The sequence below is a fragment of the Clarias gariepinus genome, chromosome 9, assembly GCF_024256425.1.
Source record: "Clarias gariepinus isolate MV-2021 ecotype Netherlands chromosome 9, CGAR_prim_01v2, whole genome shotgun sequence".
In the NCBI taxonomy this organism is placed as follows: Eukaryota; Metazoa; Chordata; class Actinopteri; order Siluriformes; family Clariidae; genus Clarias; species Clarias gariepinus.
The window spans coordinates 7,522,975-7,541,095 of NC_071108.1; the positions used below are offsets into that span (position 1 = coordinate 7,522,975).

The 18,121-nt window shown below is 40.2% G+C and overlaps 1 protein-coding gene across 1 annotated transcript in view; it reads left to right on the top strand.

Moving 5' to 3' along the window:
- LOC128529807 (fibrinogen C domain-containing protein 1-like) overlaps positions 1 to 18,121 on the top strand; it is a 112,338-nt gene that overhangs the window by 68,208 nt on the left and 26,009 nt on the right. The window contains exon 5 of the mRNA XM_053503337.1: positions 16,742 to 16,838. Coding sequence (XP_053359312.1) covers positions 16,742 to 16,838 — 97 coding nt within the window. The remainder of the gene's footprint in view (positions 1 to 16,741; positions 16,839 to 18,121) is intronic.

Consider the following 18,121-nt stretch of genomic DNA (forward strand, 5'->3'; position numbering starts at 1 on the left):
GATTTTACTCTAGGGCCAATTCCCAATAAGGGCTACGCGCCAGGTGCTTCGTACCCTTCCTATGTGGTTCAGACCCCGGTTTCTGACTCTGGGTCCCACCATAAGTTCGTCTTGTCGTCGCAGATGCTAACGACAGACACTTCCCTCATGGGCTGGGGTGCGGTCTTAAATGACCATCCAGCCCAAGGGAGCTGGAGAGACCACCTTTTTGCGCGGCACATCAATTGCCTCAAAATTATGGCTCTATTTCAGGCCCTAAAGCACTTCCTCCAGCAGTTGAGACTACCATGTCCTAGTGCGGGTGGACAACACTATGGCAGTCTCATATAATAATCGCCAGGGCGGACTGTGCTCGCGCCGCTAAATAGCTAGCGCACCAGATTCCTGTCCCTCAGGGCGATTTACATTCTGGGAAAATTTCATGTAGCGTAGGTGGACCTTTTTGCCTCGCAAGATCAGCAAATGTCCCCTTCACTACTCTCTGACTCTAAGTCAAGCTGGTCTTCCAGCCAGCGTAATTAAGACTATTCTAAGTACTAGGACTGGTGCATGACGAAGCAGGTAGACCCAGTCCACTGCCGAATTGTTTCAGTGCTGGAGTTTCTGCAGAAAAAATTTGTCCTCTGGCTTGTGCCCCTTGTTGAACCACTAGAGTCAGCGCCTCAGGTTTCTGACCCTTAAGATGTTTTTTCTAAATGGTTTACCTCTCTAAGAGGATCGGACAGCTATTGCCCTCTCCTATGAGGCGCGTGGGCTCACTTCGCCTCTAGGAATCAGGGCTCATTCAACCAGGGGAATCGCCTCATCAATTGCACTAGCAAGAGGTATTCCCTTGCAGCAAGTATGTGACGCGGAGGGTTGGTCCTCTCCGCACACATTTGCCAACGTGCATCCTATTGTTTTGAAGCCTTCTGTCCTCCGCCTTTACAGCTTTGGAGCAGGAGAGACTTCACTCACTGTGTCCAGTACGTGCTCTTCAGATTTACGTCCACCGCATCAGCCAGTGGCGTAAGTCAGAGCAGCTTTTACATGTTTCGGGGCCACAAGCTGCGTGAGAGATGCTATTGCCCTCTCCTATGAGGCGCGTGGGCTCACTTCGCCTCTAGGAATCAGGGCTCATTCAACCAGGGGAATCGCCTCATCAATTGCACTAGCAAGAGGTATTCCCTTGCAGCAAGTATGTGACGCGGAGGGTTGGTCCTCTCCGCACACATTTGCCAACATGCATCCTATTGTTTTGAAGCCTTCTGTTCTCCGCCTTTACAGCTTCGGAGCAGGAGAGACTTCACTTACTGTGTCCAGTACCTGCTCTTCAGATTTACGTCCACCGCATTAGCCAGTGGCGTAAGTCAGAGCAGCTTTTACATGTTTTGAAGCCGCAAGCTGCGTGAGAGATGCTATTGCCCTCTCCTATGAGGCGCGTGGGTTCACTTCGCCTCTAGGAATCAGGGTTCATTCAACCAGCGGAATTGCCTCATCAATTGCACTAGCAAGAGGTATTCCTTTGCAGCAAGTCTGTGATGCGGAGGGTTGGTCCTCTCCGCACACATTTGCCAATATGCATCCTATTGGTTTGAAGCCTTCTGTCCTCCGCCTTTACAGCTTCGGAGCAGGAGAGACTTCACTTACTGTGTCCAGTGAGTGCTCTTCAGATTTACGTCCACCGCATCAGCTAGTGGCGTAAGTCAGAGCAGCTTTTACATGGTCTGGGGCCGCAACGGGGGGTGGCCCATACTACACTGGGCTATTGCCCTCTCCCATGAGGCGCGTGGGCTCACTTCGCCTCTAGGAATCAGGGCTCATTCAACCAGGGGGATCGCCTCATCTATTGCACTAGCAAGAGGTATTCCCCTGCAGCAAGTGTGTGACACGGAGGGTTGTCCTCTTCGCACACATTTATTACATTTATAGTTTGGATGTTTATGCTACTCCGGGCCCACGGGTCCTGGAGTCAGCTACCCAGACAATGGTCATGAGACCTTCTCGGCCATGTGCGCACACGCTACACAACCTTGAAGTCCAGACACTTGCAGTGCGGCGGCGTTGGCACTCTCGTTCCCATAGCGTTTTCACGCAGCATCGAGTGTAGCCTTTGAAAGGGAACGTCTCGGGTTACTTTGCTGTAACCCTGTTCCCTGAAAAGGCGGGAACGAGATGCTGCGTCCCAATGCCGCACTGCCTATGTGACCGGACGTCCGTTCAGACAAATCAATTTAAGGAATGTTTCCGGTTCACTCCTATTTATAACCTGCAGGTGCGTCCTATCAGATGACGTCACCTGACCGAGGTTATAAAAGCCAAAAATTTGGCATGTTTGGTACACACATGCTTCACAACCGGCAACATGACAAGATGTTCCCATAGCGTTTTCACGCAGCATCTCGTTCCCGCCTTTTCAGGGAACAGGGTTACAGCAAAGTAACCCGAGACGAACATGCACACAGACCCTGAGACGGGAATCAAACCCCGACCCTGGCGACAGTGCTAATCACTAAGCAATCTTTGATTGCTGGTCCCTATCGTGTTTGTTATTTTGAAAAATGAAATTAAACTTACGCTTACCCCCCTCCCTCCCCCCCCCCCCCATCTAGTGGGTTTAGGAGTCGACAGCTTCGTTGACGATGCCAATCACTTTTTTTCTCTTTGCGAGTGTTTTTGTAAAAGAAATTATATCGCAGCAACCCAGAAAAAAGGTTTATTGCAAACAACATGTTTCTTATTAAATAAATGTTTTGTTTTTTTTAAAAGAGATGTATGTCAGATTCTTATCTCCACACGTCATTCACATGCAAGATTTATGTAAACGACTCTATTCAGATGTAAGTAAATGCTTATTGCAACGCTGTTTGGGGGGAATTTATGTGCTGATGCATGTCCATGTCCAACAGAACAGGAAGGAATAAAATAAAGAATCAAAAAATATTCATGTAAATATTATTATGTGCACATACTGTAGAGAAAATGTCTCGCTGCATGAATCCACACGAAGAGCTTTGTGGATTTTTCAGTGAAACAGAGGCTCTGCTGAAAAAAGACACATCAGTCACTTTACCCCAAATAAAAGGTCTTTTTGAGTGTTATAATTTAGTTGTTTTGCTATGGGCACACACCCTTTTATTTAAAAAGCCAGGTTGAATAAATAAGGGAAATTAATATTTAATTAATAAATAAGGGAAATGTATTAGCTACTATAGTGGTAAAGATCTACAGTACAAATCTAGACAAATTTAAAAAGAGCGCTAAATTTATTGCAGCTCTTCTAAAAGGCCTCGGACGCTTAAGGGTTTGAGAATCTTTTTTTGTTTCTTCAAAAAAAGGGACAAACCAAAGTGCCATTTAATGCATTTGAAGCAACTGTATAATCCTCCCGAGAGCCCTGTACTTATATAAGCTACATTTTCCTCGACACAAGTCGCTTCGGCACGAATAAAACTTGTATAAAAGTTCAATCCAGCTCGACATGCTGCACCCCTCAGAATATCTGCAGTGCCCATGTATGTGCCGCATGAAGAGTTAAGCATCCTGTGGAAAAAAAATAGTGTGGAGACACACTGAGTATCTGCAAAGTTGTTTCCCCCAGATGCTATCTGTATAATCCTTGATTGCCCAACTGGCTTTTATTGATTTGCTGAAGGAGAAGTTGCGCAAGTTCAATCCCACAGTTCAGTGTGCAGCTTATTAGCGGACGTTAAATTGCTGATGGGCTACAGATGGTCCCAGTGATTTCCACTTGCCACATTTCCCAGTCTCATTTAATTGGACAGATTGCATATTACATGATTAATCAGTATTTACAAATTATATTGCGGCTTAATTACACACAAGTCCTACGTATGTCAAATTTATTGGAGTTCTGTGGTTTCTGGGCACTTCAGATCTCGTCCCATGTTCAGGAATGGACAGCAAATGCAATCTGCTACAAGGTGTTATAACGAAGTGGAAGTGATTGGGAATGACAGCAACTCAGCCAAGAAGTGGTAGACCAGGTAAAATCACAGACTGGGGTCAGGAGATGCTGAGACGCATAGTGGACAGAGGTCGCCAACTTCGGTCAATAGCTACAGACTTCCAATCTTCATGCGGATCTCAGATTAGCTCAGTGTGTAGAGTTTCTTAGTTCTAGTGCAAGGAACTCTTAGTGCTTCAGCATAACAAGACATTTTGGAAATTATCATGCTCCCACCTATGTGGGAACAGTTTGGGGATGGCCCCTTCTTGACTCAACACCAGTGCACAAAGCAGGGTCCATAAACATGAATGAACGAGTTTGGTGTGGACGAAATTGACTGACCTAAACCTCCACCCGATAGAACACCTTTGGGATGAATTAGAGCAGAGACTGCGAGCCCCAAGCCTTCTCGTCTAACATCAGTGTCTGACCTCACAACTGCTCTTCTGGAAAAAATGGTCCCCATTCCCATAAACACACTCCTAAACCTTGTGGAAAGCCTTCCCAAAAGAGTTATAGCTGTTAAAGCTGCAACGGGTGGGCCAACATCATATTAAACCCTATGGATTAGAACTTGGATGTTACTCAAGGAAATACGCATGTGAAGCCAGGCGAGACAATACTTTTGCCAAATGTAGTGTATGTGTGAAGATGTTGCATGGACTCTATAAACACTCTCCAAGAACTGGAGGCAGTTGATGTAGGAGAAAATTCTCACCTGATGTCAACGTCCAGCTTTAGTTATTTAATCCGGAGCTAATTTCCTGCTCTGAATTAAGGCCTTGATCTCATTAGAAGTAAAATGGAAGTCCAATATGTGGAAAGGCTTTGCAATTTAAAAATAACTTTGCCACGTGGCGTTTGGTGTAAATATTGATGTTGCATTAAGACGAAGACATAGGTAGTTTATTAAAATTGATAATAATTCATTCATTTATTCATTCATTCATTCATTCATTCATTCATTTATATTTGCATGCTGTAAGACCTCTCAGGTTTCCAACCACCTTCAAAAACGTAGAATTAATAAAACCTCTAGATTCTGGTTGGGTTTTTTACTGAATCCAGAGGCTCTTCAGAAACTGTGGTGGTCTATAGGAAACACTATTTGTACGGTATTCATACAAATGTGCATTTTTACTATACGTCTTTGAAGGTTATGGAAATCTGAGAGGTCTTACAGCATGCAGATATTCCATAACCGGAGCTATGTATCACCCTGGAGAGCCAACAGTACCTGCTGACATTCCAGCGCTTTGAATGATCATTGAGATTTAATTTAGTTTATCTGCATTTGCATTGAAGGGTTTTTACTGAAGCATTCTACTGAAATCTCATTAGTGTCAGCTAAAAGATATCATGTAATCAATTAGACTTACCATGTAATTAGTGAAACATGAGTCGGCAGGGGGGCTGTAAATTTTTAGTAAGTAAGGACACGTTATGGCAGTCGACAATAGATTAGGTTACCAAGGAGCGCTCAAGTGGTATATTAAAGAGTTGTTTCAAAACAAAAATGATCCTTTATCTGATCTATTTTTTCGATTTCTCATCTGTGATTTACTCCGAACAGGAAATTTATTTGCCTAACGACGAAACAACTAGAACTTAGCATAAACAAAGCATAAGAAACTCAACCTTAGAAAATCTCTTTGTATTAATAAGCCAGGCAAAGAGTTCTGCACTAAATTAAATATAATTTTTAATTACATTTACATTACGGCTAATCAGGTTATTTTTAGCTTTAATCTTTTTAACTATTTCTACAATTTTTTTTTAAATCAACAACAGTTAATTACACTATTAATATTATTATTATTATTATTATTATTATAAATAATAATAATAATAATAATAACAATAATAATAATAATAATAATAATAATAATAACAACAATAATAATAATAATAACAGTAATAATTATATCTATCTTAGCAAGTGAAATATTTTTGAACCTAGCCAAACCTATCTACTCACTCACTTATCATCTCTACTGCTCTATACTGGATCGCAGAGGGCTGGAGCCTATCCCAGGAGGGCACGAGGTGGGGTACACCCTGGACTGGGTGACTGTAAGGGAATTATTTTATATAAAAGAATTTCTCTTTCTCTTTCTCTTTCTCTCCTGCTCATAAACCCAATATTAATATGTTAAATCTTCCATGCTGCTATCCTCCTGTCTCCTCTTACATTTGTTCTTAAGGTGCTAACGATCCCACGCTCACCTCCTTATTCTCTCTCTATGGCTCTCTCTCAATCTTAATCTCTCTCTCCCCCTAACTCGAACCAACACCTCCTAATTCGAAGTTAGAAGAACACCTATCTAACTTCCCCCCTTTTGTTTTTTAGGATTTTACCAGGACAATGCCTTTTTGCAATGGTTCATGTTCTTTATAGTAACAAATGTCGATGGCACAGGCTTTTGGTCAATCATATAAAAACTTAAAAAAAACTTTGACTAAAAACTTTGCTGTTAATAAACAGAGACCTTTCTGCCAGACAACATGTTTGTGTGTTTGACTGTGTTTCTCCTGACAGCAGAAAAGCTTATCGAAGCACATCGCACAGACCAAGCAACAGTGACAGTCTTTCGCATGGCACACACACACTTAAGCAATTTGGGGAAAGACAATTAGACTAATCTGCATGTTTTTGGACTGAGGGGGAAACTAAATTACCTGGATAGAACATACATGCACACAAAGAATCGAACCCGGTCCTGGAGTAGAAGGTGACAATGCTAACCAATAAGCCATCGTGCCACCCGAAACTATCTGTTATTTCTTAAAATAAGTTTACAACAAACCAAATGTAAAATTATTAAAAATTATTTCTAGTCACATGTTACTAAAGTGTAAGCAAAAAATCATCTTGCTCTATTGGCAGAGAATCAGCTTCTTTCAAGAAATTAATTCCTGAAAGAAGCATAACATCTTAGCTTAAATGTTTAACAGCATTTAATTAGAAATAATCTTAGATATGCTAAGATATATATTTTTTGCAGAGTAGCTCAATAAAGAGGTGACTGGTCATCTGTACAGGTGACAAAGATATTACAACGTGACACGGAAATTGTCAGAAACGACAGGAGAACCTTAATTGGTGCTCATCTTAAACATACAAAATTCCCTCCATTAGTATAAGCAGAATTTTGTACTTTAATTTTCGAAAAATGGGTATGTTCTCTGCTGCATGACAGCCTTATGATTAGCACTGTCACCTTGCGCTTTGGGGATTCGAATCTCACCTCTGGTCCTGTGTGTGTAGTGTGCATGTCCTCCCCATGCTTGGTGGGTTTCCTCTGGATACTTTGGTTTCCTTCCCCAGTCAAAAACATGACGTTGGCACACGATCCAGGGTGTACCCCACCTTGTGCCCTAAGTTCCCTGGAGAAGGCTTCAGGCTTGTTGTGACTCTAAACATGATAAGTGGTCCCCAGTTTAATGTCCAATAACAAAAAGAACTCATTTCTCTCACATTCTCACATGGATCTCAGCATATTACACAGTGTAAACAGCATACTACGCTGTCTTTAGCTCCGTCATTCCCTCATTTAACATGTTTGTCCTATTAATCTCTTTTGTTTGGTTTTGTCTTTATCCCTGAATATGCACAAATAAATAGCTCTTTATCTCGGGATCAAAATAGAGATGGAGTAAATGTAATTCATTGATTTATTTCTCTTTTAATTATAATAAAAACATGATATAAAATAGAATAAAAAAACGTAATTGTACTCCCTAGTAAACATGCCTTCATTAGAACTTTTAATTTGATTGGTTGTTGATTTAACACATTATTTTATTTTTTAATTTGATTAAATACAGTAGGATGTTATTCCAGCACTGGACACTTTGCTGTGTAGGAATGTATTTTCATTATGTAGACAAAAAGAATCTGTTTATTGATTGACCCAGATTTTGCCATTATCTGATTACTTAATGGGATGAAAATTTATTTATTCTACAAATTGCATTTTCCCCCAAATCAGATTATTTGCCACTCTGTAAACACACCCACTGGCTCACTGGTGCCAAGCAGTCTTCAAGATAAATAACAAAAGGCTGATGAGGGAGTAATAGTTTATAGCTTTTATAACATATTTAATAACAGGAACTAATTGAGCTCATGGACATTATACAGAACTTAGACAATTCCTGGAGAAATAGTGAAGTGAGGGCACAATGAAACCATGAGCCTGAATACTGCCTGTGATTCCAGGTAGTGTGTGAGAAAGTCCAGGGGGCGTGGTATGGGCCACTCTTTGCTCCTGCCCCTCCCCCTATATGCAAAAATTCAAAGGCACAGACAATGTGCTTTAACTTCAAAGTCAAAGGAACTCCCATGCTACTTTTACTTCTATGAGAGGAACCATAGATGCTAGAGCATTGGTCCTTAGATTGTTTGACAGAGGACTGTTTTTTATATAGGGGTCATTTCAGTTCAGGGTCATTTTTAAACATTTTTTTCATTATTATTATTATTAGAGTTAGAATCTAATACAGTTTTTAAGCCCTTTAACATACTGTGTCTTGTTTTCCAAAGAACCAAAACTGAGACAGCTACAGTAGAAGTCATTGGATCAAAGTGGTTTGGAGCAGATACTAAACAGGTGCATTTTGCTCCAAGATCAGGGTCTAGGAAATTCTAGTGTCAGAAAAACAGGATTTTTGCTATTAGATTGTGAAAGTATCGGTCAAATACCTTAAAAAAAAGTAATAGCACACCATCCCCAATGTGGAGCTCCTACTAAGCCACTTTTGTACCAACGACCCAAAGAATTCTTCTTTGTAAAAAAAACTTAACTTTTTGCTTTTAAACAATCACACATTTTTAATTTATTTATGAAACAATGTTTGGGCACTGGTGGCTCAATGGTAGGTTTTTCGGCTGCCATGCGGAAGGCCGGGTTCGATTCCCAGCCACTGGATGCAGTGCCGGTCTCAATCCCAGATAAAATGGGAGGGTTGCGTCAGGACAGGCATCCAGCGTAAAAACCTATGCCAAGCTTGTACTGTATGTGCAGACCGATGGTCTGCTGTGGCGAGCCCTTGCTGGGAGCAGCTGGAAGAACAACAGCATTTATGAAACAACCTTTAAAATAACACACTCACATGACAGACTCTTTTTTTTTTTTTGTAGTGAAACCTTACTCTCTCAAAATCCTTTTTATCCCCGTATACCGCTATCTGCTCAATTAGGGGAAAAAAATTCAGTACCTACTGTACATAGAACAACAAAAACCTTTCTGTAAAACATAAATTAAAAGTACTTAAATATAAAAGTTGTTATATATATATAAATAAATAAAAGCAGTGCTTGTTGTGCCTTGCCACTGGGAAACCACTGGAAGTGCATAGTGCTGATGTTTCTCTTGAGACACAGGAATACTCTCGCACAGTTCACATTTCCCGGACACATGCCCATGTTGGCGGTGTTGTTGGCAGTATTAAGGGATTTGATAACCTGTTGGATATTTTCCAGGACTGCAGCTGTTGTCCGAGTCAGACCACAATTTAACAACATTGACTACTGGCATCAGTGAATGTCATTTTATTTGCCAATAGGCCGATCCAATACCAATATATGACAGATAAATCGGTGCGTCCCAAACGTGTTTTTACAACCTACAGCACAGACTGCTGTTCATTTTTGCAGTACTGAAGTGTTCACAGTGTAGGTTTTTTTCCCCCCTTATGTGTCATAATAAGGTGATAAATTGCATTACTATGTTTTCCAAAAGCACCAAATCACAATGGATGATAAAAATAATCTTTTCAAGTTGCATGTCATTATTTTCATCTGTTGTACTAGCTTAGCACTTCTATAATCTTCTCTGTTAATCTCTGTTGCGCTCCGACAAAAAAAGGATTTTATTAATAAACAGAATTTCAGAATGACAGAGACGTATAAATGATATCACATTAATGAAGATTAAGGATACAGCCCCTACAATATGTTATAGAGCTTTAAAGGATTTTTAAAGATTAGAGAACCCTGAATTTGTACAAATATCGACTCCTGCGCAATTTGGCACATTAAACTGGGGGGAGAAAAGTGCTTCAATAGCGATGTGCATCAGTGTATTTGTTTCTATTTATCTCTATGCTGCGATGCCTGTGGATTAGAGAGCAGCAGAGGAGATGCGGTGGATTCCATCGGTGAAAAGCTCTGTCTTCGTGGCAGATTGCTGTCATTGATGGAGCTGCGTAATTTGGAGTGTGCGGGCATCGACGGAGAGGCTGTAAATTGGAAAGCAAATACAGGCTTTAAAGCAATATCTTCAGCCTGCTACCTAACTGTCCTTTTCTCATCACATCTTTACAAAATTGACAGATTTTAGGGCCATGAAATTTTTGCTCCTTTAATGGACTAGATCTATGGCTGCAGTCACCGGACTCTGGTGTCTTTGTTGTACACTGTGGAGGGCTTCGGATTGCCTTTGAACCCCTACAGAGAATGCGGAGCTATGCATTACACACTATACATTAGATACAAGGCACCTATTGGATTTCTTGATCTAATCGTTTAGGAAATGACTGTGTGTACAGTTCTTAAAGACAGATGCATCTATTCCTCAAGTTGGCGACAAGTTATTAATTGATTTTCAAGGATCTGTTAAAAACATTTGCACTTTTCAAACTATAATTTGCTTGGATACGATCAAGGCAGAAAAATTTCCTAGTACGCAAGCGTAAATGGCTTTGAGCGACGTGAGGAATGTACCGGGATGTGGCAATACTGTAACGCCCATGTTATGTAAGGGATGTAATGTGCAAGTGGTTATGAACGATTGTGTATTTACAGTAGTTTTCACATTTTTAAGAATCAGATACTCCTTTTGCTGAATACTTGCGGAAACGACTGCGGTGGGCTCTAAACCACCTCGGCCTGCATCGCCATGTATGGACTCTGTATAAAATGTGACATCATCACAGTGTCTATCATCCCCTGAAATACACATCCATAGCTGATGAAGTAGAAAGGCACACAAGAGGGGTGTTGTTGACTTTTTTTTTTTGAAATATCAATAATATTAGCAATTACATAAAGGATTTCATAGCACTGTGGCAAGATATGATATCACCATTCTTAACTGTCTTGTTGTTATCTGTTTGTTGTAACTGTATAAGTCACTAGTATTTGACGTCACGCCACATTTACGACAGTGTACCCACGCTAGCGCCCGGTATAGTTACAACAGCAACCAATGCACGTACAGTAGGTTAACAATGTGTCGGATGTACAGTAGGCTGCCAGTCTGAATAGAGCTGAATCTGTTCTGAATCTGGGCCTTTTCTATTCCAACATGACTGAGCTCCAGTGCACAAAGTAAGGACTATAAAGACATGATTTGATGAGTTTCGATGTGAAAGAGCTTGCCCGGCCCGCACAGAGCCCTGACCTCAACCCCATCATTGGGATGAATTGGGACGAAGATTGTAAGCCAGGCGTTCTTGTACAGCATCACAAGATGACCTCATAAATGCTCTACAGAATGAATTCCTACAGAAACACTCCAAAGTCTTGTGGACAGCCTTCCAAGAATAGTGGAAGCTGTTATACCTGTAGCTGCAAAGGAAGGGACCAACTCCATATTCAAGTGTATGAATATGGATACAATATCATTGCATGTTTGGCCAAATACTTTTGTTCATATAGTGTATAATAAAATATTAACATGTGGTTTGCCTTGCAGCTAGAACTAGTGTCAGAGCTCCTGAACGTTCTGACTATTCAACAGCTTCCTGGTGGGCTCTCATTCCTAGAATTTCGAACAAGGTCATCCATCCGCGTTGAAGCCTTTAGACAAAAGCGGGTCGGCGTACATGGCCAAGCAGTGTAATCTGCTGCGGAAGCTCATCTGGTGTCAGCTATTGTGTGCTCTGCTGCCAGTGGACATTCGTTATATGGAAAGAAATTGCTTTGTGGACACACCGTGTAAAAGCTGAAGCAGATTCATGGTGGCTGTTGAAAAAAAAAAAAAAGCCCAAGGAGAAAACATCACATACCCATTTCCACTCAATCTAATGCCGTTATAATTTTCTTTTTCTGTTTACCCAGTATATCGAAAACTACAGTCAGCAGGTTTGCAGCGGATATATAGTATCACCCAAAACTACATCTTTCAATCATGGCCAGTTTCTCATTCCCTTCCCCAAAGCCTTGTCAGTTTCCACATCTTTTTCCACATGCCATCAACATTTTTTTTTTTTTTAACCGTAGCAAATTTACAAGGTCCTGTTGAGAATTTTCATACCTGTCCGGGTGAAATATTTATCAAAACATGAGAAATCTCTTGTTTTTAACTGCCTAAATTTATACTCTAGGTGCAATAAAGATTTAGAGCGCTTCCTGCTTAAAGGTGACTCAGTAAGTACTTACAGGGATTATTGTGAATAATTAAAGCTCTTTGGGTGCTCCGTGGATTGAACACGGATTGGAAGAGAGGATTTATTTAGAATCGAAACGCAGCCGTTCATTTCAAACGCGGCCCCGAGCACAGGCTCAGACGCGCTCGCATGTTTTATTAAGAGGTGCGCTGTGTTTTTTCAAGATCTCTCGCCTGAAAGGTACAGCTCCCGGGCCTCACTATGGGATCGGGATTGTATGCTACGTATCTTCATAGATCAAAATGCCTTCAGGTAGCCACAGCTAAACCACACTAATGGCAAAGCTTTACTTTGAAATGGGTGCCAGATGACAAGGAAGCTTTAGATCTCTGACACACACACACACACACACACACCCAAGGAGACAATGATATTATTTCTCATTTAGACCAGAGGATGTGTCTACATCAGTGTGCATTTATTTTTCTTAAGGAAGTGATGGGGAAGCGTATCCCAAGGTGCTTCTTGCATGTCTGTGTGTTCTTGCCAAGTTTTTTTTTTTTTTCATTTTCCTGGCATTTTTATCAATTCTTGATTCGATGCTTTCTGGTTTAATCTTCAATAAGGACAGAAGCCGTCAATTACTGCCTGAATTATGTCCATGTCTTACCTTCACACGCTTGCCAAGACAAGCTCCCTGGACAGACATGTCTGATAGAATTTATGTCCTTTTACAATATTGTTTCTTATTAATCAGTGATGTCTTGTTGAAAATTGTTTCTGAGAATAATTTATGTGTAATATTTCCAAATTCTGGAATCTACCAGCACATAACATCAACTCTGACAGTATTACCTGGTTTAATTCAAGTTATGCAACACTTATTGCCGACTGAGTAATTTGACTGGACCGAATGTAACAGCACTGGGACGTTAAACTATATGCATCACTCTGCATCACAGGTGTCCTAACAATTGTTAGATACACTAACTGTCAGTCACCAGCTTGGATGAAAGCAGGTCGGTGCAATCCGTTTTTCGAAAAACCCACATTCGAAACGAGTCAGGGAAGCACTTGCAGCAAGAAAATGTCATGTCATGTGATCTTAAACAACACTTTGTCTCCTTAGTAATTTCTTCTAAGTCGTTCTGAATTGCCCCTGAACCGTCTGTGTTGTGTTTCACATCTAACCAGAGCTACTGTACAAAGTCACAAGGCTGAATCCCAAATCTGTCTCTAACAGCTGGCACAAGTAGGGCCACATCAGTGTGCTGATATTCACTACAACAGCCTTCCCTCTTATGTGATATTGCATAATTATAAATTTTGAGCATGTTCAAAGACTTGTATAGTCTATGCATATATAAATTAGGAAACATATAATTTGATAAAATTGTGTCTATGACATTTTTAAGGTTTCTGTGTTGAGATATTTATATTTTATGTTTGGAATAAGTCTCCAGTGTCAACGCTTTACAATAAAAATGTGAATCTATATATTTTAGAAGATGTTAAGTTTTGCAGTTTTTCATTGACAAGCCACATCTTTGCTCAAATTAACTTTAATAGTCGAAGAAGGGGTCAGGGGTAGCTCAGTGGTTAAGGCATTGGACTACGGTTCGGAAGATCCCAGGTTCAAACCCCACAACCACCAAGTTGGGCCCTTGAGCAAGGCCCTTAACCCTCAACTGCTCAGATATATAATGAGATAAAAATGTAAGTCGCTCTGGATAAGAGCGTCTGCCAAATGCCTAAATGTAAATGAAAGAAGGAATGTGTGTTTGCTGTAAGAGTAGTGATAAGGCTAAATGGCATTGTAATGAAAGAGAGGCCTAGGGATGTCTCAGAAGACAAGAAGAGAGGGCTGATGAAGAATGTTAATAGATGATCCATTAGTTGCTCTGTATTAGTTTCATTATAATCAGTATTTAATTTTTCTTATGATGCAGCCAGTATTACTTTGTATCAATAGGCAAGGCCAAAGTTGTGCATATTGTGTTGAAAAAGCTGTATGGTTAGTAATAATAATAATAATAATAATAATAAAAGTAGAAGTAGGTTTGACCAATCACAATACAGAAGTGAGTCATGTGTTTGTTTGCAAAGAGAGTTGGTGAATTGCATGTATTTATTGGTCAACCTGATTCGTATCATTAGCAGAGAACAGTTTATAACAATTCATATACTCAACAATGAATTATAGAGCTTTACATTTTCACGGCATTTGACAGACCCCCTTATTCAGAGTGACTTATATATTTATCTTATTATACATTAGCAGTTGAGGGTTAAGGGCCTTGCTCGAGGGTGGCAACTTGGTGGTTGTGGGGTTTGAACTTGAGACCTTAGACCAGTAGTCCAACACCTGAAACACTCAACCTTAACCCTGCCCTATTATTAAGGCACCTAGTGAATATAATCTTCTACAGAGTACAGTATCATGGCTCTGAGCAATTCTTATTTATGAGTTCCGTCTGATACTGTGTGGTGAAGTGCACAATCAGGAACTATAGAAAACCTTCATGATGATTTTGGTTATTATATCAATCTAGTCATCTGGACTGAATGAAGGTAGAACTGGAGGTTGTGTAGAGTATGTACTGCACCCTCACGACAACTGGATCGCTCAGGGTTACAAGGATGGAAAAGGGAACCAGTGGGGAATTTTCATTGCTATAAATATGGGATCAATCTTCAAAAATTCTGAAACGTCATCACTTCTTATTAAAAGAAAGCAATTCAAAAGAAATCAGTAAATAAAGATAAATAAGACAGTTTGCAGGATGGTGGCTCAGTGGTGAAATCATGAGTCTGTGTGGGTGGGGAGTTTGCATGGTTTCCCCAGGGTACTCTGGGTACTCTGGTTTCCTCCCACAGTCCATCTCTTTATGCTGATTGGCATTTCCAATTGCCCATAGTCTATTAATGGGTGTGTAATTAGTGTGTGCATGTTTCCCAAAGTCTACCTTCTGCATCCTCTTTTCTTAGCCGATGTCGATTAAAAGCTACTAAAAAGCTATTTTAAATGCTAACTGTTGTTAAATTCTATAATTATCAGGCTGTTCATATATAAACTTTACAGGTTGCACTGATTAGATGCATCGTTAATAAAATAAAGTGCTACCTCGTCATACAGTATGAATGCCCCACCCTCAGTTAAGAACTAAAATTTGCCTCGGCATACGAATAATGTTCGTCCGGGAGCCGTTCAAAACTTGTTTGCATTAGTGGAAAGTCAAGGGAAGCGAGTTTACATACTTTTTTTTTTTTTTTTTGCATTTTGTGCAAGATTTAGTGAGGAACAGCACCATGGGTCCCCAGAATGTTAACAAGGGCAGGAGTAAGAAAAGTAGGGAGCCACTTTCGACAGTTCATAAATTAAGATGAAGTAAATAGGTTTAATGTCTGTTTACTTTATATTTTACTTCATTTACTTCAATTCTTTTCTAAACATTTTGATGTTCAAAAATATGATTAAATGTTGGAAATTGGCAATATTGGTACTGTAATACAGGTGCATCTCAATAAATTAGAATATAATCAAAAAGTTGGTTAGTTACCGTAATTCAATTTAAAAAGTGAAAGCCATATATGGTACAGATTCATCACACACAGACTAATATATTTCAGGTGTTTATTTCCTTTATTTTTGATGATTATGGCGTACAGCTAACGAAAACCCAAAATTCAGTATCTCAGAAAATTCTAATATTATTTGGGGTTTAGGTCGGGTGAGTTTGCTAGTCCATCAAGCACAGGGATACCATGGTACCAGGTATTAGTACTTTTGGCAATGTGGGCATGTGCCAAGTCCTGCTGGAAAATTAAATCTCCATAAAGCATCTCTATAAAGCTGGTCAGCAAAGGGGAAGCATGGAAACATTTTTGCCATGCATCCCCTTTTTCCTTACATTCAACTTTCTATTAATGTGCTTGGATACAACACTCTGTAAATAGCCAGCTTCTTTAGCAAGGACCCTTTTTGTGGCCCACTGAACCCGACTAAGAGAGCATTTAAAGACTCAGGAAACCTTTCCAGGTGTTTTGAGTTAATTAGCTGATTAGAGTGTACAGCTTTTTCACAATAGCTGTAAGCCATAATCATCGAAATTACCCAAATAAACAACAATATCAGTCTGTGTGTAGCGAATCTATATAATTTATGAGTTTCACTTTTTGAAACGAATTACGGAAATAAATCAACTTTTTAATGATTTTCTAATTTATTGAGATGCACCTGTATTTTTGGATGGTGGAACGGAGTATGTTTCATGTGAATCACATATTCCCATAGTGATCTTAATGTTAAATATTGTGTTATTATTATTTATAACTGATTTTTCCAGCTGTACATACTTAACAGTACATTTGTATTATTAATGTTTTATGCTTCTATGCTCTTTAAATAAACACGATTAATTCTAAAGTTTTGACTTTATTTTCATTTATGTCCACCAGGTGTTTCAGCGCAGAGAGGACGGTTCTGTAAACTTCTTCAGGGAATGGGCCGCGTATCGCGAGGGCTTCGGGAAGATCACGGGGGAACACTGGCTTGGTAAGGCATCGTGGTCTTTTTTCGGTGCTTTTCAAAAGATAAGTATAAAATTAGCTTCATTTCGAACGTGCTGTAATTATTGGCTGGAGTTCATTGTCAATAATTACGCCTCAAAGGTTAAAGGCTGAAGCAGGTCTTGTTAATTCCCTATCATGTTTTGTCAGGTACTTTACTCAGCCATTACCGTTAATTAAAAATTATTTTAGGAGGATGATGTTAGAAAGCAACAGTGTGAATGAATAATTATTTATGACACACCCAAAACAGATTACCTGTAATGAACCGCTCTGATTTATTGTGGAGAATTTAGAAAGGAGTAATTTAATATGGAGCACCACGGCAGAAACAGATGGTGGTGGGTGCACAGATAGCCAAGACAGATATGAGATATGAGATGTGATAGGTGTGAAAAAGTTGTTTTTTTCGTGGGCTTCTGTGACAATGTTTTAAGTTCAGTTTCTTGCACAAAGCCATGTGTAGGTTTCTGACTGTCTGTCACTACCAGGTAAACTATTTTATGGCAGATTAAGGGCTTTATTTTTGTTTTTGGCAAGGTTCCTTTATATCAGAACAATAGGGAAAAAATCCACTGTCTAATGAAATATGTGCACTTGTTCTTGGCACCAATAATGAGGAATGACAGGTCTGTCAGTGAATGTCATCTCCCTCAGTCTGTTGGTGTTTATCAGAAGACGAATGATATTTCCCACAGCAGGTTATAAAAAAAGCCTGGCCTTTGACACTGACCCCCCAAGTCTGGGAAACTGCCAGATATTTGTTTGGATACCAGATAATATGTTCTCTGTCATGGGCTAGAGAACCCAATGGTTCTGCCTGATGGTGGCGCTCTGGGATGCCACTACCGTTTATCAAAATAAGTCTAAAGCACTTCTGATCTCTGATCAAAAAGCCACGAGGAAGCCGAGAACAATTAACCTATGAGTTCAAAGAGATGTAGGGGAGACAATAAGGAGTTCACCGGCATGAAGATAAGGGGACGGAGAATGAAAAGACAAAGACAAACAAAGACAAACTCAGCAAAGACAAACTCATAGCAGAGACGCAGCTCAGCTGTAGGACCGAGGGAGTGACTGTTGACGTTGTTCGTTAGCTCACTCACTCATTGTCTATATCGCTTTAGCCTGTATACAGGGTCATGGGGGGCTTGGAGCCTATCCCAAGCATGATGCAAGGTGCACCCTGAGCAGGGTGCCAGTCTATTGCAGGGCACACACATACACGCTCGCACATTAAACGCCAATTAGCCTAATATGCATTTCTCT